A 25,386-nucleotide genomic window follows, 5' to 3' on the forward strand; every position below is an offset into this window, starting at 1 on the left:
TAAGCTCCATGCGCCTCAGTTTCCTCGTCTAGAGAAGAGTGATAATAATACTATCGCTTCACAGAGTCGTGAGGATTCAATGAGATAATGCACAGGAAGCCCTCCCACTGCTTTTATTCCACGTCTATCTTTCCCTCACACTGTTGCCCCCATGAAGGTAGGACCTTCTGGGCTGGACTCATTCCCAGACCAAGCTCAGTGCCTGCTTCTTCACAGGTGTGAGCACCATCATGCTAATTAAGGACACCTGTGGCTTCTGCACCCACTGCCACCCAGGCAACCGCAAACCCTGACGTAACTCCAGCCACATTTTGCTATTAAAAAATCAAACCTCAGGGAATTGAATGCAGAAGAAAGTTAATTTGCAGCATTGCTCTGTTTACTTAAATTTCCTGGAAAAGGCTCCCATTGGTTAATGACTGGGGGGAGGGGACCACCAAATGGTGAAGGCCACTGGCCCCCCTCTAACCATTAACCAGCTGGGAAGGTGACCAAGAGGATTTAGCAGCGGCAGCCCTGCTGGCTTACTGTACACATGGCATGATCCAGGACAGCAGGACCAAGCCAGCAGTTGCAGCCTGAGCCCACTGCAGACCGTGAGTAACAGCTGCCCGGCCTCCAGAACCAAGCCGTGACTGCGTCTTGCTCACTTGAATTTTTTTTTTTTTTAATGGGGCATGAAGCCTTAGGGCAACCAGCAGTGATAGGAGACAACCCTAGAGAGAGTTTTCCAGAGTCTGTGGGCCACCCACAGGGGTTTTGATTCTTCCTGGGCTCCTGTCTTGCAGGAGTTGACTCGGCACTAAAAACCAATCCCAGCTATTACACGATGCCCCTAAGGTCAGCCAGACAGCCATTAACAGCCTCTGAGATGGAGTCTGAGAGCTAGGATGGATCAGCACAATAGAGCGCCCCTGCGGGGGGACACAGGCAGGGGAGGGCAGTGCCCAGGTGACCCAGCACAGACTGTACCCTACAGAGCTACACACACCTGCTCCCTGGATGACCTGGGGCAAGGATCCTGCAGACAGAATGGAACTACCAGCATTACAGCACATGGTCCGAGGTTTAAACGCACAGGGCCTGAGACTGCGCCTGACTTGTACAGAGCATCTAGAAAAATAGAGAACACAGTGGGTGTGTACTGCATGTGTGACTTCAAAAATGAGGGACAAGGAGGACATACATGAATGAAATCCATGGATAATATTGATACTCTGCATTTTTACGTTGCTGGGTTTTCACTCTAGAGAAAGGCAGAACACAAGCTATGTAGTCAGACGGCTGGGCTTGGGATTTCAGCTTTCACTCCCTGGGCCTCAGTTTTCTCATCTGTACAATGGGCCCAGGAAGACCCAGAAAGTGAGGTCATTGTTAACAGCTGTGACCGATATTCATGACAGTCTTGCGAGGTGGGTAGAGTTTTAATCCCCATCTTGGAGGATTAGCACAGGATGGGATGAGGCATGAAATTTCAGAGACAGCAGGAAGAGAAGGGAAGAGAGAAGAACTTCTATTGGGGGGAAGCCCCTCCCATTCCAGGCTGTGAACTGCATCAGGTCCTTGCCCAAGAAGGGGCCAAAGACGAGTGTGGAGATGGCCAGGACTGAAGCAAAGATCTCACTACAGTCTGACAGGGGCAGTGACAGACAGAAGCACAGAGAAGGGGTTCCTGGAGGAGGTGAGGAAGTGATCCAGGCAAGACAGGGAGGGGACAGGCCAACAGAGTGCAGAGAGTGGAGCCGCATGGGGCAGGACTAGAACTGGCCCATCTTTGTCTCCAGTTCTCAGGCCAGAGCCAGGCTTTGCAAACATTGGAGAATGGAATGACCTCCCTGGTCTGACCCAGGCAGAGGGATGAAAGTCTGGTACGTGCTTGGAAGACACCCCAAGAGACACAGTGTTGCTATGACTGAGATTTCAACAGGCCAGATTTGGGGTTGGGGGGTGAGACAGGACTCTCTGGGCAATGTGAGTGAGGATTAGCCCTGCCTGGGAGCAACGGGGGAGTCCCTGACAGCTTTTCTGCAGGAGGCTGGCTCATCCACTTGATTCTGGAAACATGCCCTGGCTGCAGAGGAAAGAAAGGTTGGCAGGTGGTGAGCAGGAGGCATGGAAATCAGGTGGAGGAGGAGGGGCAACTGGGAGGGATGCCAAGTCCCAACTTTGGGCTGTGTCCTAGAACTGGAAAAGAGTACAGACCCCAGAAATGTAGACGGTCAAATGGGCCAGGCCAGAGGTAGGTGTTGTTATCAACTCTGTTTTATATCAAGGAAACGGGCAGAGTTTAAAGAGTGAACCCAGGTCACCTGGGTCATAAAGATAGTGCTGATATCTCCATCTGACTTGGTCTGCTGTGAAACCTGGGAAAATGGAGATTGTAAGCCAGGCAACTGGGCAAGGAGAGGGCGAGGCTCTTATCAAAGCCGAGTAGCCAGGAATAGGAGTTGTGTTTCCACCATGTGGAGGGAGGCAGGCAGGGGGTGTTGAGAGGGACTCAAAGAGAGGTTCTCATGAAGTTCTGGGTTTGCAGTGGGCCAGGAAAGGGCCTCAGGGTGCATTCTGGAGCATACTCGTGACTCCCACCCTTAGTGTGCACGCATTCTCCTGGGGGACTGGTTTCAGTGTGGGTTCCCAGCCCCCTCCCAGCATAGCTAGTCCTGTAGGTGGGGTGATGCAGGGGGACCTGCTTCTCCTATAAGCATCCTTCCTTTATAGGAAGACGGGGGCGTTCCATAAAGCACAGGGCTTCGGACCACTGGCCTTGCAGATAGAGTGTCTGCTTACTGATTCTGACCTTGGCTGTATTTTTGGGAATCATCTTATCAAACCATTTTAATGGCTTATCATTAATTTTTTATTGTGGTAAGACATATAAAGATTGAGCCTTTCGACCGGGTTTAAGTGTGCAGTTCTCTGGTATCAGGTACGTTCACATTGCTCTGTAACCATCACCACCATCCATTTGCAGGACTTTTTCATCATCACAAACTGAAACTCTACCCATTAAACCCTAACTCTCCATTTCCCCACTCCCCACCCTCCAGTGCTGTTAACTACTAACCTACCTTGGGTTTCTATGAACCTGACTGTTGGAGGGCTCTCATGTGGCTCCGTCAGTAAAGAATCTGCCTGCAATGCAGGAGACATACTGATCTCTGCCCCCTGGTTCCTAGCACCAAGTTCCTAAAACCCTTGTAATTCCCTAAGTGATAAGAACGCGAGAAGCATCTTTTGTTCGAGTATTTGGTCTTTGACCCTGCTTCCTGAGGCAGAGCTCCGAAATCCCTTGGCATTTCCTGGGTGACAGCAGTGTCCTTTGCTCTAATGAGATGCTGGGTGACCTCCTGGATGACCTCAGGATGGGGGCTGGTCACCTGAAAGACCAAGTCATGACTGGAACTTGGAACTTTCAGCCCCATCCTGCAGGAAAGGGTGAGGGGTTGGAGATTAAGTTCATGATCAATTCCACCTACGTGATGAAGCCTCCATAAGCATGGCAAAGTTATGGGGTTCAGAGAGCTTCTGAATGTACATGGCAAGAGGGTGGTGCACATACAAGCCACAGAAACAAGAGCCCCTGTGCCTAAGACCCCTCTAGACCTTGTCTTCGGAGAAGGCAATGGCACCCCACTCCAGTACTCTTGCCTGGAAAATACCATGGATGGAGGACCCTGGTGGGCTGCAGTCCATGGGGTCACTAAGAGTCAGACACGACTGAGCGACTTCACTTTCACTTTTCACTTTCATGCGTTGGAGAAGGAAATGGCAGCCCATCCAGCATTCTTACCTGGAGAATCCCAGAGACGGGGGAGCCTGGTGGGCTGCCGTCTATGGGGTCGCACAGAGTCGGACACGACTGAAGCGACTTAGCAGCAGCAGCAGCAGACCTTGCCTTACTCTCTTTATCTGGCTGTTCATCATTGTTATACCCCTTACTTTTTATTTATTTTAAGTTTTTAGTGGAGTATAGTTGATTTACAATGGTGTGTTGATTTCTGCTGTACAGCAAAGTGAATCAGTTATACATACACAAGTATCCACTCTTTTTTTTAGCTTCTTTTCCCATGTAGTTCACTATGAAGTACTGAGTAGAGTTTCCTGTGCTATACAGTAGGCTCTTCTTAGTTATTTTATACTAGTAGTGTATATATATTAATCCCAATCTCTCCATTTATCCCTTCTCCCTCGCTTTCCCCCGGGGTAACCATAAGTGTGTTTTCTGTATCTGTGACCCTATGTAAGTTCATTTGTAACTTTTTTTTAGATTCCATATATAAGGAATACCATATGACCTTTGTCTGTGTCTGATATACATCACTCAGTATGGCAGTCTGTTGGTCCATCCATGTTGAAGCAAATGGCATTATTTCAGTCTTTTTACGGCTGAGTGATATCCCATTGTATATATGCACCACATCTTTATCCATTCCTCTGTCAAAGGACGTGTCCTGACTACTGTAAATAGTGCTGCAGTGAGTGTCGGGGTGTGCATCTTTTTGAATTATGGTTTTCTCTGAATATATGGTCAGGAATGGGATTCCCACATCATATGGGAGATCTATTTTTAGTTTTTTAAGGAATCTCCATACTGTTCTCCATAGAGTCTGGACCAATTTACATTCCCACCAACACTGTAGGAGGGTTCCCTTTTCTCCACACCCTCGCCAACATTTATTGTTTGTAGATTTCCTGAGGATGGTCATTCTGATCTTGCATTCCAGGAATTAATCCCACCTTGACCTAGTGTAAAATACTTCTACTACGCTGCTGAATGCTGCTTGTTAACATTTTGTTGAGGGTTTTTGCCTCAATGTTCATAAACAATATTTGTCTGTAGTTTCCTTTCCTTATAGTGTCTTTGTCTGCCTTGGGTATCAGGGCAATGAATGAGTTAAGAAGCGTTCCCTCCTCTTCAGTCATTTTGGAAAAGTTTGAGGAGAATTTGTGCAAATTCTTCTTTAAGTGTTTGGTAGAATTCAAAACTGAAGCTGTATAATCCAGGTTTTTCTTTGTTGGGAGGTTTTCAATTACTGATTCGATTTCCTGACTACTAAAGGTCTATTCAGATTTTCTGTTTCTTTGTGGTTTAATTTTGGTATGTTTTGTGTTTCTATAAATTTTCCATTTCATCCAGGTTATCCAGTTTTTTGGTGTGTAACTTCCAAGTTTTTCATAGTGTTCTCATAATTTTACAAGAACTTCTGTGGTATCGGTTCAGTTCAGTCGCTCAGTTGTGTGCGACTCTTTGCGACCCCATGAATCGCAGCACGCCAGGCCTCCCTGTCCATCACCAACTCCCGGAGTTCACTCAGACTCACATCCATCGAGTCGGTGATGCCATCCAGCCATCTCATCCTCTGTCATCCCCTTCTCCTCCTGCCCCCAATCCCTCCCAGCATCAGAGTCTTTTCCAATGAGTCAACTCTTTGCATCAGGTGGCCAAAGTACTGGAGTTTCAGCTTTAGCATTATTCCTTCCAAAGAAATCCCAGGGCTGATCTCCTTCAGAACGGACTGGTTGGATCTCCTTGCAGTCCAAGGGACTCTCAAGAGTCTTCTCCAACACCACAGTTCAAAAGCATCAATTCTTCGGCTCTCACATCCATACATGACCACTGGAAAAACCATAGCCTTGACTAGATGGACCTTAGTCGGCAAAGTAATGTCTCTGCTTTTGAATATACTATCTAGGTTGGTCATAACTTTTCTTCCAAGGAGTAAGTGTCTTTTAATTTCATGGCTGCAGTCACCATCTGCAGTGATTTTGGAGCCCCCCAAAATAAAGTCTGACACTGTTTCTATTGTTTCCCCATCTATTTCCTATGAAGTGATGGAACTGGATGCCATGATATTCATTTTCTGAATGTTGAGCTTTAAGCCAACTTTTTCGCTCTCCTCTTTCACTTTCATCAAGAGGCTTTTTAGTTCCTCTTCACTTTCTGCCATAAGGGTGGTGTCATCTGCATATCTGAGGTGATTGATATTTCTCCCAGCAATCTTGATTCCAGCTTGTGTTTCTTCCAGTCCACCGTTTCTCATGATGTACTCTGCATAGAAGTTAAACAAGCAGGGTGACAATATACAGCCTTGACATACTCCTTTTCCTATTTGAAACCAGTCTGTTGTTCCATGTCCAGTTCTAACTGTTGCTTCCTGACCTGCATACAGGTTTCTCAAGAGGCAGATTAGGTGGTCTCATATTCCCATCTCTTTCAGAATTTTCCACAGTTGATTGTGATCCACACAGTCAAAGGCTTTGGCCTAGTCAATAGAGCAGAAATAGATGTTTTTCTGGAACTCTCTTGCTTTTTCCATGATCCAGCGGATGTTGGCAATTTGATCTCTGGTTCCTCTGCCTTTTCTAAAACCAGCTTGAACATCTGGAAGTTCACGATTCATGTATTGCTGAAGCCTGGCTTGGAGAATTTTGAGCATTACTTTACTAGCATGTGAGATGAGTGCAATTGTGCGGTAGTTTGAGCATTCTTTGGCATTGCCTTTCTTTGGGATTGGAATGAAAACTGACTTTTCCAGTCCTGTGGCCACTGCTGAGTTTTCCAAATTTGCTGGCATATTGAGTGCAGCACTTTCATAGCATCATCTTTCAGGATTTGAAACAGCTCTACTGGAATTCCATCACCTCCACTAGCTTTGTTGATAGTGATGCTTTCTAAGACCTTCAGGGTAGGGGGCACTGAATGAAGAAGTGCCTGCATGGGACCTTATGAAGGAGGTCTCCATTATCTTCATTACCTCCACTGTAGTTTGGCCTCAGGTCAAATAACAGGGAGGGAACACAGCCCCACCCATCAACAGAAATTGGATTAAAGATTTATTGAGCATGGCCCCACCCATCAGAACAAGATCCAGTTTCCCCCACAGTCAGTCTCTCCCATCAGGAAGCTTCCATAAGCTTCTTATCCTTCTCCATCAGAGGGAAGACAGAATGAAAACCACAATCACAGAAAACTAACCAGTCTGATCACATGGACCACAGCCTTGTCTAATTCAATGAAACTATGAGCCACAATGTAGGGCCACCCAAGACAGATAGGTCATGGTGGAGAGTTCTGAAAAAACATGGTCCACTGGAGAAAGGAATGGCAAACCACATCAGTATTCTTCCTTTGAGAACCCCATGAACAGTATGAAAAGGCAAAAAGATAAGACACTGAAAGATGAACACCCCAGGTCAGTAGGTGCCCAATATGCTACTGGAGATCAGTGGAGAAATAACTCCAGAAAAAAAAAAAAACTCCAAAAAATAACTCCAGAAATAACTCCAGAAGAGACGGAGTCAAAGTAAAAACAACACCCAATTGTGGGTGTTGGAAGTAAAGTCTGATGTTGTAAAGAGCAATATTGCATAGGAACCTGAAATATTAGGTCCATGAATCAAGGCAAATTGGAAGAGGTCAAACAGGAGATGACAAGAGTGAATATCAATATTTTAGGAATCAGTGAACTAAAATGGACTGGAAGGGGTGAATTTAACTCAGATGACCATTATATCTACTACTGCGAGCAGAAATCCCTTAGAAGAAATGGAGTAGCCATCATAGTCAATAAACAAGTCTGAAATGCAGTACTTGGATGCAATCTCAAAAATGACAATGATCTTGGTTCATTTCCAAGGCAAACCATTCAATATTACAGTAATCCAAGTCTATGCCCCGACCAGTAATGCTGAAGAAGCTGAAGTTGAATAGTTCTATGAAGACCTACAAGACCTTCTAGAACTAACACCAAAAAAGATATCTTTTTCATTATAGGGAACTGGAATGCAAAAGTACAAAGTCAAGAGATACCTGGAGTAACAGGCACATTTGACCTCGGAATAGAGAATGAAGCAGGGCAAAGGCTAATAAAGAGTTGTGCCAATAGAATGCACTGGTCATCGCAAACACCCTCTTCCAACAACACAAGAGAAGACTCTACACATGGACATCACCAGATGGTCAATACAGAAATCAGATTGATTGTATTTTTTTACAGCCAAAGATGGAGAAGTTCTATACAGTGAGCAAATACAAGACCCGGAGATGACTGTGGCTCAGATCGTGAACTCCTTATTGCCAAATTCAGACTTAAATTCAAGAAACTAGGGAAAACCACTAGACCATTTTGGTATCAGTTCAGTTCAGTTCAGTCACTCAGTCATGTCCAACTCTTTGCAACCCCATGGACTGCAGCACACCATGCCTCTGTGTCCATCACCAACTCCCGGAGCTTACTCAAACTCATGTCTATTGAGCCATCCAACCATCTCATCCTCGGTCATCCCCTTCTCCACCAGCCTTCAATCTTTCCCAGCATCAGGGTCTTTTCAAATGAGTCAGTTTTTCAAATCAGGTGGCCAAAGTATTGGAGTTTCAGCTTCAGCATCAGTTCTTCCAGTGAACATTCAGGATTGATTTCCTTTAGGATGGACTGGTTGGATCTCTTTGCTGTCCAAGGGACTCTCAAGAGTCTTCTCCAACTCCATAGTTCAAAAGTATCAATTTTTCAGTGCTCAACTTTCTTTATAGTCCAAATTTCACATCCATACATGACTCCTGAAAAAACTAGACAGATCTTTGTTGGAAAAGTAATGTCTCTGCTTTTTAACATGCTGTCTACGTGGGTCATAACTTATCTCCCAAGGAGCAAGCGTCTTTTAATTTCATGGCTGCAGTCACTATCGGCAGTAATGTTGGAGCCAAAAAAACTAAAGTCTGCCACTCTTTCCACTCTTTCCCCTTCTATTTGCCATGAAGTGATGGGACCAGATGCCATGATCTTCATTTTCTGAATGTTGAGTTTTAAGCCAACTTTTTTACTCTCCTCTTTCATTTTCATCAAGAGGCTCTTTAGTTGTTCTCCACTTTCTGCCATAAGTTTGGTGTCATCTACATATCTGTGGTTTTTTATATTTCTCCTGGCAATCTTGATTCCAGCTTGTGCTTCATCTAGTCCAGCACTTCTCATGATGTACTCTGCATATAAGTTAAATAAGCAGGGTGACAATATACAGCCTTGACATACTCCTTTCCCCATTTGAAACCAGTCTGTTGCTCCATGTCCAGTTCTAACTGTTGCTTATTAACCTACATACAGATTTCTCAGGAGGCAGGTTAGGTGGTCTGGTATTCCCATCTCATGAAGAATTTTCCACAGTTCGTGTGATTCACACAGTCAAAGGCTTCGGTATAGTCAATAAAGGTATTATTATACAGTGAAAGTGACAAATAGCTTCGAGGGGTTAGATCTGATAAACAGAGTGCCTGAAGAACTATGGATGGAGGTTCATGATATTGTACAGGAGTCAGTGATCAAGACCATTCCCAAGGAAAAGAAATGCAAAAAAGGCAAAATGGTTGTCTGAGGAGGCCTTACAAATAGCTGTGGAAAGAAGTGAAAGACAAAGGAGAAAAGGAAAGATATACCCATCTGGATGCAGAGTTCCAAAGAATAGTAAGGAGAGATAAGAAAGCCTTCCTCAGGGATCAATGCAAAGAATAGAGAAAAACAATAGAATGGGAAAGACTAGAGATCTCTTCAAGAAAATTAGAGATACCAAGGGAACATTTCATGCAAAGATGGGCACAATAAAAGATAGAAATGGTATGGACCTAACAGAAGCAGATGATATTAAGAAGAGGTGGCAAGAATACACAGAACTATACAAAAAAAACTTCATTACCCAGATAACTACGATGGTATGATCACTCACTTAGAGCCAGACATCCTGGAATGCGAAGTCAATGTGAAGCCTTAGGAAGCATCACTACAAACAAAACTAGTGGAGGTGATGGAATTCCAGTTGAGTTATTTCAAATCCTGAAAGATGATGCTGTAAAAGTGGTGCACTCAATATGTCAGCAAATTTGGAAAACTCAGCAGTGGCCACAGGACTGGAAAAGGTCAGTTTTCATTCCAATCCTGAAGAAAGGCAATGCCAAAGAATGCTCAAACTACTGCACAATTGCACTCATCTCACATGATAGCAAAGTAATGCTCAACATTTTCCAAGCCAGGCTTCAACAGTATGTGAACCATGAAATTCCAGACATTCAGGCTGGATTTAGAAAAGGCAGAGGAACCAGAGATCAAAGTGCCAACATTCATTGGATCATCAAAAGAGCAAGAGAGTACCAGAAAAACATCTATTTCTGCTTTATTGGCTATGCCAAAGCTTTTGACTGTGTGGATCACAACAAACTGTGGAAAATTCTGAAAGAGATGGGAATACCAGACCTCCTGACCTGCCTCCTGAGAAATCTGTATGCAGATCAAGAAGAAACAGTTAGAACTGGACATGGAGCAACAGACTGCTTCCAAATTGGGAAACAGGTACGCCAAGGCTGCATATTGTCACCCTGCTTATTTAACTTATATGCAGAGTACATCATGAGAAATGCCAGGCTGGATGAAGCACAAGCAAGAATCAAGACTGCCAAGAGAAATATCAAAAACCACAGATACGTAGGTGACACCACACTTATGGTAGAAAGTGAAGAAGAAGTAAAGAGCCTCTTGATGAAAGTGAAAGAAGAGAGTGAAAAAGTTGGCTTAAAACTCAACATTCTGAAGACTAAGATCATGGCATCTGGTCCTATCACTTCATAGATGGGGAAAGAGTGGAAAGAGTGGCAGACTTTAGTTTTTTGGCTCCAACATTACTGCCGATGGTGACTGAAGCCATGAAACTAAGACGCTTGCTCCTTGGGAGAAAAGTTATGACCAACCTAGATAGCATATTCAAAAGCAGAGACGTTACTTTTCCAACAAAGGTCCATCTAGTCAAAGCTATGTTTTTTCCAGTAGTCATGTATGGATGTGAGAGTTGGACTATAAAGAAAGCTGAGCACTGAAGAATTGATGCTTTTGAACTCTGGGGTTAGAGAGTCCCTTGGCCAGCAAGGAGATCCAACCAGTCCATCCTAAAGGAAATCAATCCTGAATATTCACTGGAAGAACTGATGCTGAAGCTGAAACTCCAATACTTTGGCCACCTGATTTGAAAAACTGACTTATTTGAAAAGACCCTGATGCTGGGAAAGACTGAAGGCAGGAGAAGGGGCAGAAGATGATGAGATGGTTGGATGGCATCACCAACTCAATGGACATGAGTTTGAATAAACTCCGGGAGTTGGTGATGGACAGGGAAGCCTGGCGTGCTGCAGTCCATGGGGTCGGAAAGAGTCAGACATGACTGAGCGACCGAACTGAACTGAACTGATAAGTAATAATGCCCCTACTTTCATTTCTGCTTTTGATAATCTGAGACTTCTCTCTCTTTGTCGAATTAGTCTAGCTAAAGGCTTATCAATTTTGTTAATCATTTTGAAGATTAGATTTTATTATAATTATATCCTAATATATTGTTACAATACTATAAAATATTATATTTTGGCTTCATTGATTTTCTCTAACTTCTATTTATTTATCTGTGCTCTAATTTTTATTGTTTCCTTTCTTCTGCTAGCTGTACTCTTTTTTGGTGCCTATTGACATGGATTATCTTTTTCCATTCTTTCATTTTCATATATGTGCCTTTGAATCTAAAGTGAATCTTCTGTAGTGAGCATATAGTTGTTTCTTTTTTTAAAATCCATTCTGTCAATTTCTGTCTTTTGACTGGAGAATTGTATCCATTTACATTAATTACTCATATGGAGGAACTACTCGGTCATTTTCCTATTTGTTTTCTATATGCCTTATAGTTTTTTTTCTGTCCTTTATTTCCTGCATTACTAATATATTTTTTTGTGTGTTTAGTTGGTTTTCTGGATTACATAGGAAGATTTATATTCCTTAATACAAAGGAAGGATTTTAATTACCTTCTCACTTCCCTCTGTGCATGTGCTGTGCTGTGCTCAGTCATGTCTGACTCCTTGAGACGCTATGGACTGTAGCCTGCCAGGTTCCTCTGTCCATGGTATCCTTCAGGCAAGAATACTGGTGTAAGTTGCCATGCCCTCCTTCAGGGGATCTTCCCAACCCAGAGACTGAACCCAGGTCTCCCACATTGCAGACAGATTCTTTACCAGCTGAGCTAGCAGGGGGAAGCCCCTCTCTGTGCACACTCTATAACTATTTCTTTTCAGGTTTTAATGGAAATTACATTTAATATGGTAAAGTTATACCACTCTCATTTGACTTTATGCCAGATCATCTTCAATAACATACAAAACTGTTCTTATATAGTTCCATTCCCATATCTTTTCAGTTATATAAGTCACAAATTACATCTTTATTCATTCTGTGTCCAAAAAGATGCATGAATAATTACATTTTATGCATCACTCTTTTAAATCGTATAGAGAACATAAACAAGTGGAAATACAAGTCAAAACTATACTAGTTTTTATACTTACTCATATATTTACCTTTTGCAGAGATCTTTACTTCTTATTACAGAATCTATTTACTTTCTTGTGTTCTTTCATTTTAACCGGAAGTACACAGTCTAGCATTTCTCATAGGAGAGGTCTAGTGGTAAGCTCCCACAGCTTTTGTTTATCTGGAAATGTCTTAGTTTCTTCCTCACTTTTGAAGGACAGTTTTGACTGATAGAGTATTCTTGGCTGATAGTTTTTTTCTTTCAGTACTTTGAATGTATTAATTGAGTGGGTATTTAACCTTTCTGAGCATCTATTCTGCCTACATAAAGTCAAAATAATCCTTTATACTTTGTTGCTGGTGAAGCAATATTTTGGGCACATGGTTTGGTATTTGAAAATCACAGCAGGTGCAATTCATACTTTCAGGTGAGGAAATCGAGGCCCGGAGTTCTGACTTGCCCCAGGTCATACAGCCAATGTGGAAGAAATTGGCGCTTGAGCGGGGTCTTCACTAGGGCTTCCGCCTACTGCTCGCCATGCCCCACTGCCTTGGAGGACCCGCATCATCTAATGAGCATCTCTGATTTTGCAGGACCTGGCCATCCTGGACAATGCTGCTCACGCTGTACACCTGTCTCCTCTGGCTGTCTACCAGTGGGCTCTGGACCGTCCAGGCTAAGGGCTCTGACACTGATGTGAGCACAAGGAACCCTCACCGGGACTTGGCTCCGAACAATGTTGACTTTGCCTTTACCCTGTATAAGCACTTAGTGGCCTCAGCTCCAGACAAGAATGTCTTCATCTCCCCTGTGAGCATCTCCATGGCCTTAGCTATGCTGTCCTTGGGTGCCAGAGGCTACACACGGGAGCAACTTCTCCAAGGCCTGGGCTTCAGCCTTGCTGAGATGTCCGAAGCTGAGATCCACCAGGCCTTCCGGCATCTCCACCACCTCCTCAGGGAGTCAAACACCACCTTGGAAATGACCATGGGCAATGCCTTGTTCCTTGACCACAGCCTGGAGCTTCTGGAGTCATTCTCAGCAGACACCAAGCACTACTACGAGCTGGAGGCCTTGACCACAGATTTTCAGGACTGGGCAGGAGCCAGTAGGCAAATCAACGAGTATATCAAGAATAAGACGCAAGGAAAAATTGTGGACTTGTTCTCGGAGTCAGATAGCTCAGCCATGTTCATCTTGGTCAACTACATCTTTTTTAAAGGTACCCCTCACCCATCCCATTCAGTTAAAGCCATCAAAACCCAGAGTGTACTCTTAGGCAAAGTCTTTGATCTTACAAAGCACATGCATGTCTGAAGAGTCTCCATCTTCACCATGATCCTATTAGAAAAGTAAATTACATCACCCTCACCAAGGATCAAAATGACACTCAGAAGAACAGCTTGCCCACGCTCTTGCAGGATGGTTTAAGGGCCAAACATGTAACCATGAACCCTCTGAGTGCCTCATGGTCTACAGATATTGGCCAAGTTCTGACTGAGAGTCGGGCACTTGGTCAGGGGCTGAAAATACAGCCTAGAACCAGACAGACAGCCCACACTCTCAGGAACTTCCAGACAGCCTATTAAACACTTCCCAAGCCAGCTCTGACCAAGATCCCTCTCAGTCAAACCGCAGCCCCTCCTCACCAACTTGGAGCAAAATTTTCCAAAATGCCTGTCCATAAAAAATCACAATGGAGGCCTGTTAAAATGACAGATCCTGGTGTCCATGCCAGATCTACAGGAGCAAAACTACAGCAAGAATGTTCTAGAATTTGTATTTTTAAGAAGGCCCCCTCCCCCAATCATTTTTATGAACTGGCAGCTTGGGGATATACTAAACTTTGGCAGCTTAAACAGCACAAATTTTAGGCTCGTTACTTGTATGTGTGTTTTGAGAATTTTAATATCTGCTCTTAGCAATGTTTAAGTTTATGTTAGTGTTAGTGTGTTAGTGACTCAGTCACGTATGACTCTTTGCAACCCCGTGGACTGTAGCCTGTCAGGCACCTCTGCCCATGGGATTCTACAGGCAAGAATACTGGAGTGGGTTGCCATTCCCATCTCCAGGGGGTCTTCCCAACCCTGGGATTGAACCTAGGTCTCCCACGTTGCAGGCAGATTCTTTACCCTCTGAGCCACCAGGGGCCCCTACAGTGTTATTAATTATAGTTACCATGCTGTACATTCGATTCCTGAAACTTACTCATGTTGTAACTGGAAGTTTGCACCTTTGACCACCTTCACCCATTTCTCCCATCATTCTATTCCCTGTTTCTGTAAGTTCTACAGTTTTAGATTCCACATGTAAGTGACAGCGTATAGGATTTGTCTTTCTCTGTCTGATTTATTTCACTTAGCATAATGCCTTCAAGATTCATCCATGCTGTCACAAATGGCAACATTTCCTTCTTTTAAGGGCTGAATAATATTCCAATCAGTGTGTGTGTGTGTGTGTGTGTGTGTGTGTGTGTGTGTGAACATAAACGCACTTTTCTTTATTCATTCATCAATGGACACTTAAATTGTTTCCACATCTTGGAAACATGGCTATTGTGAGTAATGCTTCAGTGAACGTGGGAGTGCAGGTATCTCTTCAATATAGTGGGTTCATTCCTTCTGGTAATTCCTAGAAATGCAGTTGCTGGATCATGTGGCAGTTCTAGTTTTAATTTTTTGAGGAACCTCCATACTGTTTCCCATAATGGCCACACCAATTTACATTCCCACCAACAAGGCACAAGGCTTCCCCACATCCTCTTCCCCACATCCTCACCAGCACTTGTTTTCTTTTTAATAATAGTCATTCTGACAGGTGTGATGCAATATCTCATTGTGATTTTGATTTGCATTTCCCTGGTGATTAGTGGTGTTAAGCACATTTCCTTGTACTTATTGGCCATTTATATTTTATCTTCCTTGGGGGGAAAAAATATCCATTCAAGTCCTCTGCTCCGTTTTAAATTTGATTATTTGAGGCTTCTTTTGATATTGAATTGGATGAGTTTGTTACATTTTTTTTATATTACTCCCTTTATCTAATATATGTTTTGCAAATATTTAATTCCATTCCATAGGTTACCTTTTTACTTTGTTGACTATATCCTTTGCTATGCAGAAGCTTTTTGGTTTGATGTGATCCCATTGGTTTATTTTTCCCTCTGTTGCTTGTGCTTTTGCTATCTTATAAAAAAAAATCATAGCTAAAATTAATGTCAAAAAGCTTCTTTTTACCCCAAATTTTCTTCTAGGAGTTTTATGGTTTCAGGTCTTATGTTTAAGTCTTTAACACATTTCAAGTTAGTTTTTGTGAATGATGTAAGATAGGTGTTCAATTTCTTTGTTTTTTACATGAATATCCTTTTCTCAGCTCCATTTATTGAAGAGATTATTTTTTCCCCTTGAGTATTCTTGGTTCCCTTGTCATATATTAGCTGACTATAAATGTGAGGGGTTATTTTAGGCTTTCAGTTCTGTTCCATTGGTCAATGTGTCTGTTTTTATGCCTGTACCATACAGTTCTGATTACTATGGCTTTATAACACAGTTTGAAATCAGGAGGTGTGATGCTTCCAGCTTTCTCTTCTTTCTCAATATGGCTTTGGTGATTCAGGATCTTTTGTGATCCCAATCAAAACACAGTATTCTTTACACCTGCCCATGGGAGGACCAAGGAGTTTAGGAATGTTTGCCTGGAAATGTTCCTGGATGCTCGCATGAATTCTCCAGGCCATGTCTCCCACTAAACTATGCGCTCTCGTGCATGGCATCCTCAGCTCCCTGGGCACCCTAGTGCCTTTGCATAGTGCTTGGAACATGCAAAGAACTCAGCAGTGGTTGCTTAGAGGTTCTGTAACACCAGTAGAAGCCTAAGGGAGACTGAGAGATGGCTGGCAGGACAGGGGCTGACAGAGTATCATTTGACACAGGGCTTTGCTCTCAAAATTTCTAAGCATTCTCATGACTGCAATGGGGCTGAGTTGATAGGAAATAATAGTTCCTGGTAATAAAATCAGAAATAGTTTGAACATCTGAAAGAAGAGCAGACATTGACAGGAGTGTGGGTTGCTTGATTATACACAGATGTTCTATGATAAAGCAAAGCTAATTAATAAGCCCCTGTTTAAGCTGAGAGATACTTTGAAATGTTTCCAGCAAGCCAGGATAATAATACAAATGAAGAATGGTGCAGCTCTCATCACTAAACTTGGGACATTCGGACAGTGTCCCTGGGGTGTTCCTTACTTAGTGAACTGTCTTAACAGCTTGTTTTCAGAGAACATTAGAAATATTGTTAAAAGATCTTCCAGGGACTCATCCTTGCTGTCTCCAAATTCCCTTCATAAATTCCTAGGAATTTTCAAGAAGAAAAATCCCTTGAAGTAGAAGTTAGAAGGCATTCTAAATTTGGTTTTCTACCAAGCTGGATATATGATACACTTGCTTCTAGAAAAGAAATACTCAGTAAAAAGCATACAGCAAACTTTTAAGTATGGAAAACCTAGCTCTAAAAAATATTTTATCCACATTTTTTTGGCTGTGAATTCGAGCAGTTGGCCATAAAACACACACCCCTTTAATTCTGAGGAGTCCAGACTTCCTTTGTTTTTGTTTAGTCACTAGTCATGTCTGACTCTTGCAACCCCATGGACTGTAGCCCATCAGGCTGCTCTGTCCATGGGATTTCCCAGGCAAGAATACTGGAGTGGGTCGCCATTTCTTTCTCCAGGGGATCTGTTGGACCCAGGGATCAAACCCATGTCTCCTGCATTGGCAGGCAGATTCTTTACCACTGAGTCACCAAGTAAGCCCAGAGGATGGCTTGAGAGCCCATAAACTATCTCACGTGCTGTGAGACAGCCTCAGTCATGGAGGTGGACCAGGCGCAGTCCCTGAGTCTCCAGGATCTGCATCCATTGCTCATTACCCTGCATTCTCTGGCTTCTGCCTATCATCTCCCTTAGAAGTCCTTCCAGGGTGCTGAGGCTGCCTCAGAACCAAGAATTTTGGCCTCATGGTCCAGAGATCCCACAGGTGAACGGATGGAGAATGTCTGCTTGGAGCTATGCTCTGGCCACTTTCAGGCAGCTTCAGTTGGCAAACAGTGACTTCACAAGGGTTTCTGGGTTGGAGGTCAAGGGCAGCCAGAACACTTGGTGTCTGCTGGACTCAGGGTCCTCATTCATCTCCAGACCTGTGAGATAACCTAGAGCCAAAGAGGCCCTGGTGAGACTCAACCCATGTCTAAATATCCAAAAACCTGTCATCTCCAAGAGGACTTGGAGTTGCTTGGAATAAACTCAAGGGCTGAACAGGCTCAGGCAGGCATTACCATCAGGCAGGCTTTGGCTTCATCTAAGGAGCAGCTCTGGTGGCTCAGATGTAAATAATCCACCTTCAGTGCAGGAGTTCTGGGTTCAGTCCCTGGGTTGGGAAGATTCCCCTGGAGAAGGGAACAGTTATCCACTCCAGTATTCTTGCCTGGTGAATTCCATAGATGGAAGAGCCTGGCAGGCTACAGTCCGTGGGGTTGCAAAGAGTTGGACATGACTGAGTGACTTTCACAAGGAGCAATTTCCTTCCCATCAGTATTGACCAGTAGTGGAAAGTCCCATGAATTACAGTAGTGAGTTCCCCATCACAAGAGGAACAAACCAATTGCATGATGCTGTTGTGGAATGTGGTGAAGGGGATATGAGTCCAGGTGGGGGTGGGAGGCTGAGGCCTTGAAGGACTCATCTCACCCTGATCCTGTCTCTAGGAAATGTGCTGTGGCCCTTGGGGCCACTCAGGAGGGGAGGAGCTGCCTGCAGGAAAGTGGGTAGGACTGACTGGGTGACCAGGCTGCCTGCTGTGCTTCTGTGGCCAGGACATCAGGGGCTGAGGATGGATTAGTTGACCAGTTCCCCCAGCACTACTTCAGAGCCCTCCAATCCAAGATCCACTCGATCCAAAGTCTAGTGTACTGAATCCTACTCCCAAATCCCAGGACCGGCATTCTCTGTTTTCTCTCTCCTTCCATTTTTAGAAGTCAGTCTCAGAAAGCATACTAATCCTCAGTGTATCCCAAAGGAGGATGGAGCAGGCTTTACACCTCTGGGAATTTCACATCCTAGTACACAATTCCAGCAGCTCTGCTGAGGACCTTCCAGGTTGAGGAGGCCACTGCCTGCTTTGTTTGGTGGTCATCCCTGGTGCGCTGATGCCACCCAAGCTGTGCTTTCCCCCTGCTGTCACAAGCCTGTTTCCTCCCCTCCCCATCCCTCCTCTCCCCAGGCATGTGGGCGCACTCCTTCGACCTGGAAAGCACCAGAGAAGAGAACTTCTATGTGAATGAGGCGACCACGGCACAGGTGCCCATGATGTTCCAGTCGAACACCATCAAGTACCTGAACGACTCGGTGCTCCCCTGCCAGCTGGTACAGCTGGACTATACAGGCAATGAGACTGTCTTCTTCGTGCTCCCAGTCAAGGGGAAGGTGGACTCGGTCATCACCGCGCTGAGCCGGGACACCATTCAGAGGTGGTCCAAGGCCCTAACCATGAGGTAAGCCCTTAGCCAACTGAGTTTCTGCAGTTCCCAGAAAGTGAGGCGAGAAGAAAAGGGATCCATCTAGCTATCCTTCTACCCCTAGACTTGCCCCCCAGGGCTCATTGTTTCCCTGTGTGCTGGGTTCTCTGACCTAGAAGTCACACTTGTTTATCCACCTGTTGATTGACACAGGGATGCTCTGGGGCATTCCACAAAGGGAGGTCCTTCTTAATCAGGAAATTGATAGCCACCCCCTGTATTATCACATCTTTCATCTTTTTCTTAAACTGAGTTCACAAGCCCACACTGATCCATTCTGTTACCTTGCTTACCTGCCACCAAGCACTGCTAGATTCCTGAGAGACCATAAAAATACATAATGAAACTACTGACCACAGTACCCACCCTGGAACCAATGCAAAGCCTGAAAGTCCCTCAGTTGTGTCCAGTTCTTTGCGACCCCATGGACGGTCCATGGAATTCCCCAGGCCAGAATACTGCAGTGGGCAGCCTTTCTCTTCTCCAGGGGATCTTCCCAACCAGGAATTGAACCCAGGCCTCCCGCATTGCAGGTGGATTCTTTACCAGCTGAGCCACAAGGGAAGCCCAAGAATACTGGAGTGGGTAGCTATCTCTTCTTCAGCAGATCTTCCTGACCCAAGAATTGAGCCAGAGTCTCCTGCATTGCAGGTGGATTCTTTACCAACCAAACTATCAGGGAAACACAAAAGCCTATGAATGGTTAAACCAATTGAGGGATCTAATGCTTCTTCCATCACTCAACCAATCAGTAAACAAGTAAGAAAATAAGGACATAAGTACATAATAAACTCATTTTTCCCAGGAGCCCCTGAGCTAGAGGAAAATCACAATTATAGTCAAGCTTGTGTCCAGCCCTGATCCTCACCTTGGAGGAGGGAGCAGATGTTCTCAAGAAGACGGTCTTCACTCTTGGGAGATGGGAGTTTTGTCTGTGCATGAACCAATCAACATGAGATCTGGTGGGGGAGAGGATGCAGACTCAAAGGGGAGAGGGGCTGTAGGAGAGGGAAGCTGCCCTTGGATCTAGAGTCTCTCGAGAAAGCTCATGGGCCGGGCACCATGTCATCCATCCATCCATCCATTCATTCAGTATCCATATGTGGAAGCAACTGCTATTACGATGCACTAGGCTAAGCAGAAGGGATGTACTCTAGAGAAGAAAGCAGATTCTAGTGGAATTATTAGTGTTACAGTGATGTAAGCTCTGTCAGAGCAAGAGAGGGAAGGAGAGGCATAATGTATAAAACTTGGAGGAGGGTGGGAAACTGGACTCTGCCCCAGGAAACTGGGGAAGGGGCTACAGAGTGGAAGGCTTTCACTTTGAACTGAGCCTTAAGCCTGAGTAGAAGTTCAGTCAGCACGAAGCACCCCAGGATCACAGGTGGAAGAGGTAACAGCACCAACCAAGTCAGGGAGGCCAGGACCCGAGCACCGTCAGCAGCAGAGGATAAGCCAAATCCCTCTCAGATGAACTTGGTAATCCAAGAATTTTGCCGGCAGAAAAATCTAGAAAGAAGCTCTTCTACTTTGTTATAGACATAGGCTTTGTGTTCCATGGTTTGGGGTTCTTTTTATTATAAATGATCCTCTTGGAGAGCTGCTGAGTACTGGTGCTTCTGGAGAGGTTAATCCAGTTCCAGAGTGGACAGGAAGTCCTAGGGCATTCTCTTTCAGGGAAGAGAGCTGTGGTCAGCTCTGTGTTCCAGAGAGATCCCCAGAGCCCCATGGGGGCCATGGAAGGCATTCTTAGTGTCTTTGGACCAACCATCCCTCCCTCCAGGGTGTGTGCATGTGAGCCCGTGTTTGGTCCATCCATCCATCCATCCATCCATCCATCATGTGTTCAGTCATGTCTGACTCTGCAACCCCCTGAATGCCAGGTTCCTCTCTCCATGGGATTTTCCAGCCAAGAATACTGGCGTGGCTTGCCATTTCCTCCTCCAGGAGATCATCCTAACATAAGGATCAAACCCATGTCTCCTGCATTGCAGGTGGATTCTTTACTGCTTGAGCCACTGGGGAAGCCCCACATGTTTGGTCAATAGTTGGGACCCATTTGCCAGTTTTTCTGGTCAACCGTCCCATCCCTACCTCACCCTCACCCCTCGAAGGGACCCTGTAATTCAGGTTCAGCCCCACTGTAATTCAGGTACCGCCCCACCAGGTGGTGATAATGCTGTGATTCAAATTCTAAACCCTGATGTATTGAAAATGAGACAAAGGATACCCTTTCTCTTTACTCCAAAAATAATCTCTAAACTAAAATACCTAGAACAACATTCACCAGTAACCCGTGCCATTTTCATCTAGATTTTTAAAAAATAAACATTCAAGGTAAAACTTTGCACCTTTGTATTATTTTTAGATTCCACATATAAATTATCTCATATAGTATTTTCCTTTTGCTATCTGACATTTCACTTAGTATGCTATTCTCTAGGTCCACCCATGTTGCTGAAAATGGCATTGATTCTTTCTTTTTCATGGCTGACTAATATTCCGTTGCATATATATACATCTTCTCTATCCATTCATCTGTTGAAGGACACTTAGGGTGTGTTGTCTACTGTAAAGAATGCTACAATGAACATAGAGGTACAGCCATCCTTTCAAATTAAGAGTTTTCTCTGGATATACGCCCAGGGATGGGACTGCTGGATCATATGATAACTTTTTAGTGTTTTAGGGAAACTCCATACTGTTTTCCATAGTGGCTGGACCGATTTATATTCCCACCAACACTGTAGGAAGGTTTCCTTTTCTCCATGCCCTCTCTAGCATTTACAGACTTGTTATTCACAGACTTTTTAAATGATGGCCATTCTGACTAGTGTGTGGTGATGTCTCAGTGTGGTTTTGATTTGCATATCTCTAATAATTAGCAATGTTGAGCATCTTCTCATGTGCCTGTTAGCCATCTATATGTCTTTTTTGGGAAAATGTCTATATAGGTCTTCTGTCCATTTTTTTGATTGAGTTATTTGGTTTTTTGATATTGAGTTGCATGAGCTGTTTGTATAGTTTGGAAATTAAGCCCTTGTTGGTAGCATGATTTGCAAATATTTGCTCCCACCCCATAGGTTGTCTTTTCATTTTGTTTATGGTTTCCATTGCTGTGCAAAAACTTCTGTTTGGTTTGATCCTATTTTTTTATTTTCACTTTTATTTCTCTTGTCCACAAGGATTTCTTTAGGGATTCTTTCCTTCAGGGTCCAAGAGTTTAGCTGGATTGAGTGCAATCAGTTCCAAGAAAGAGCTGAGAAGAAAGGACTTTGCAATTCAGAGGCCCAAAGAAGAAGCTGCTTGTGTGTTGCAGGAAGCGGCAGATCCTGCCTTCTGCCCTGTCCCCTCCTCTGCCCCCAAAGAGCAGGTCCAGCAGGGAGGCAGGGGCATCCCAGGGAAAATGGGAGTCTGGCTGATCGGGCCCAACCCAGGAAAGTCTAACCCCATCTGCTTACCCGAGCAGCCAGGTGGACCTGTACATCCCAAAGATCTCCATCTCTGGAGCCTACGACCTTGGGGGCATCTTGGGGGACATGGGCATTGCAGACTTGCTCAGCAACCGGACACATTTCTCAGGCATCACTCAAGAGGCCCTGCCAAAGGTGTCAAAGGTAGGTGTCTTTACAGCCCCTCCTTCCCCCTCTACCAAAATTCACAGTACAAACAATAATAAGCAACACAGAGCCGATCCATGAATAAGTCACTAGACACCAGGCTGAGAGGTCTTCTCCAAGCCTCCAGTTTACAACAGGCTAAACAGAGGCTCAGCAAGAACGTGACCTCCTTAAGGTCACACAGGAAGCTGGGAACAAAGCAGTAACACAGTCCAGCATCCACCTGTTCTGCCAGGCCACACAGAGGGGGCTCTGCAGAAGACAGTCGTCACGGCAGGACTGCTAGCAAAAGGAAGGGTCTGCATGAGATCACACTGAATCTCCACCCTTCAGCTTTAGGTTCTGTCACTCATTCAGAAATATTACAGAACAAGTTCTATGTGTCCCCACCTGGGCTAGACACTAGAGATGCCTCAGATGTGGCCCTGCCCTCGCAGGATCTTACCATCCTGTGGATGACAAAAAAACGAGGGGGGGGGGACAGGAGAGTGAGAGAAGCCCCTGCCCTCATATACACAGACTTTGACCACTGTGATGCCTGGCACACAGTATGCACTCAGCAGTGCCTGTGTGTGAAGGACTCAGTCAGACCTCTACCACCTTACAAGGTGGCTGCAACCCCAGTTTCCAGAGGAGGAATCTCTGGGAGAGTGATGAGTGAATGACTCATCAAGGTCACAGAGGCAGTAAATAGGCTAACATACGACTCAAAACCTCATATTCCCAGGACACACTGCAGGGGTTCCTAGCCCAGCTCAGCTTCTCCCTAGCCATGTGGGCCTCATTTCGGAGTGCTCTGAGCCTCTGATTCCCAGCTGCTCCATCTAGGAGAGTCCTGTCCCTTCGTTGTTGTTGTTTAGTTGTTAAGTTATGTCTGACTTCTTGCAACCCCATGGAGCCCGCTAGGCTCCTCTGTCCATGGGATTTCCCCAGCAAGAATACTGGAGTGGGTTGCCATTTTCTTCTCCTGGGGCTCTTCCCCACCCAGGAATTGAACCTCATCTCCTGCACTGGCAGGCAGATTCTTTACCATTGAGCCACCAGGGAAGCCATCCTATCCCATAGGTGGTGTTATTTAATCAGCCAGTTCTGATCTGTCCAAGGCTTTTGATACAAGCCACTCAAGAGTTTTACTGGCTTGAGAATATCTTCTAATTTTGATTATAACTAGGGATGTTTGAGAAGTCACAGATGACCCTTTCCCCTACAGAGTGGGTATAACCCTTTTGCATAAATCGAACCCTCGTATTTACTGGCAAAGTGAAGAGGGAACGAGGTCTCTGTCCACCAGCCCAGGACCCAGTAAGGGACGCCCAATATGGATGCTGAAGTCCAGTTTCAGCCCAAGTCCTTCTCTCTCCGTTGGTGGGCTCCACCTGCCGGTTTTCTAGGGAGGCAGCATACGTGTGACCTGGGTCCGGGAGGTGGACGGATTCCGGTGCTAGTCCGGGGGCTGCCGCATAGATGAGGGATCAGTAAGTGCCCTTCTCTGAGCCTCAGATTCACAGTACAGAAAACTGAGGGTGGGAGGAGCCGAAGCGATGGAGCTTGGAAAGCTCCGCCCATGCAGCCGGTGCTCATCCTCCACGCCGGGTCTGTTCCCACCAGGTGGTCCACAAGGCCGCGCTGCAGGTCGATGAGAAGGGCTTGGAGGCGGCCGCCCCGACCCGGGTCAGCCTGAGCGCAGCGCCCGGGCCACTCACTCTCCGCTTCAACCGGCCCTTCATCATCATGGTCTTCGACGACTTCACGTGGAGCAGCCTCTTCCTGGGCAAGGTTGTGAATCCGACCTAAGGTGCACTCCCAGGAGCCAAGCTGCGTCTGACTCGGGCACCCAGAGCCCACAGAAAGGGGTGGGAGGGCTCCCCTAATCCTCCCCAGGCTCCCCTCTTGTAATAAATCACTGCCATTGCTACTGGTGACAAGAGTGGTTGAAGGGGAAGAGGGGGACGACCGGTACACTGAGTAATATCAATATGATACTGTGCCGATGTAATTTTCTGGTTTTGATCCTTGTCCTTCGGTTATGTGATATGTGGAAGCACCATGAAAGGTCTATGGAAACATTACTATTTTTGTAAACTTCTGTCAGTTTGAAATTATTTCTAAGTAAAAACTTTAAAAAGAAGGAATCATCCAAGTCAAAACACAACAGAAAGATGTATTTAAAGTGCTGGGGGGCGGTGCGGATATGTCATATCTCTCAGAAAGCAAAAAAAAAACAAACAAACCAAAAAACAAAAAAATCCTTCAAAATTGAAGACAAAATAAAGGGGTTTTTCAGAGAAATAAGAGCTGAGGAAGCTTGCCACCTTTACTAAAGAAAAATTTTAAGTAGTTCTTTACAGAGAAATAAGATGCTTCTAGATGGAAACTAGGACAGACACAAAAGAATGAAGAGCACTGGAAAGAATATACATGTGGACAAAGAAAAAATATTTTTAAACACATTTAAAGTATAACTGACTGTTTAAAACAAAAAGTTATCGATTTACTGCTTTTCAACTCCAAATTCTCCTTTCATTGCAGCTCTGCAAAAACTAATCTGGACCTTTCAGATCAGGATCTGGACCTTTTATTTAGCCCCGGGCATCATATTAAGCTTTGTTAGAAGAGGTCACTAGAGAAAGACTGCAAGAGGAAGAGACCTCACTGTCATAGTTCAGGGCAGAAAACAGCAAGTGAGATAAAGGAGAATCAAATGGATAGATACATAAATAGATGATATAGATGAGAGATAAATAGGTAGATAGATAATAGATGATACAGAGATAATTAGATGATAGATACAGGATGCTGGGAAAGATTGAAGGCAGGAGGAGGGGGGATGACAGAGGATGACGAGATGGTTGGACGGCATTACCG

At 44.8% G+C, this 25,386-nt stretch overlaps 1 protein-coding gene across 1 annotated transcript; it reads left to right on the plus strand.

The window, feature by feature from the left end:
* Positions 1-534: 534 nt before the first annotated feature.
* Positions 535-24,656, plus strand: SERPINA6 (serpin family A member 6). The gene is made up of 5 exons (XM_040257191.1): positions 535-596; positions 12,922-13,550; positions 18,607-18,877; positions 22,371-22,518; positions 24,130-24,656. Exons 2-5 carry the CDS (start codon positions 12,941-12,943, stop codon positions 24,313-24,315), a joined length of 1,215 nt encoding a protein of 404 aa, XP_040113125.1. The 5' UTR covers positions 535-596; positions 12,922-12,940; the 3' UTR covers positions 24,316-24,656.
* Positions 24,657-25,386: the final 730 nt, after the last annotated feature.

The sequence above is a fragment of the Oryx dammah genome, unplaced genomic scaffold, assembly GCF_014754425.2.
Source record: "Oryx dammah isolate SB20612 unplaced genomic scaffold, SCBI_Odam_1.1 HiC_scaffold_16, whole genome shotgun sequence".
NCBI classification, from domain to species: domain Eukaryota; kingdom Metazoa; phylum Chordata; class Mammalia; order Artiodactyla; family Bovidae; genus Oryx; species Oryx dammah.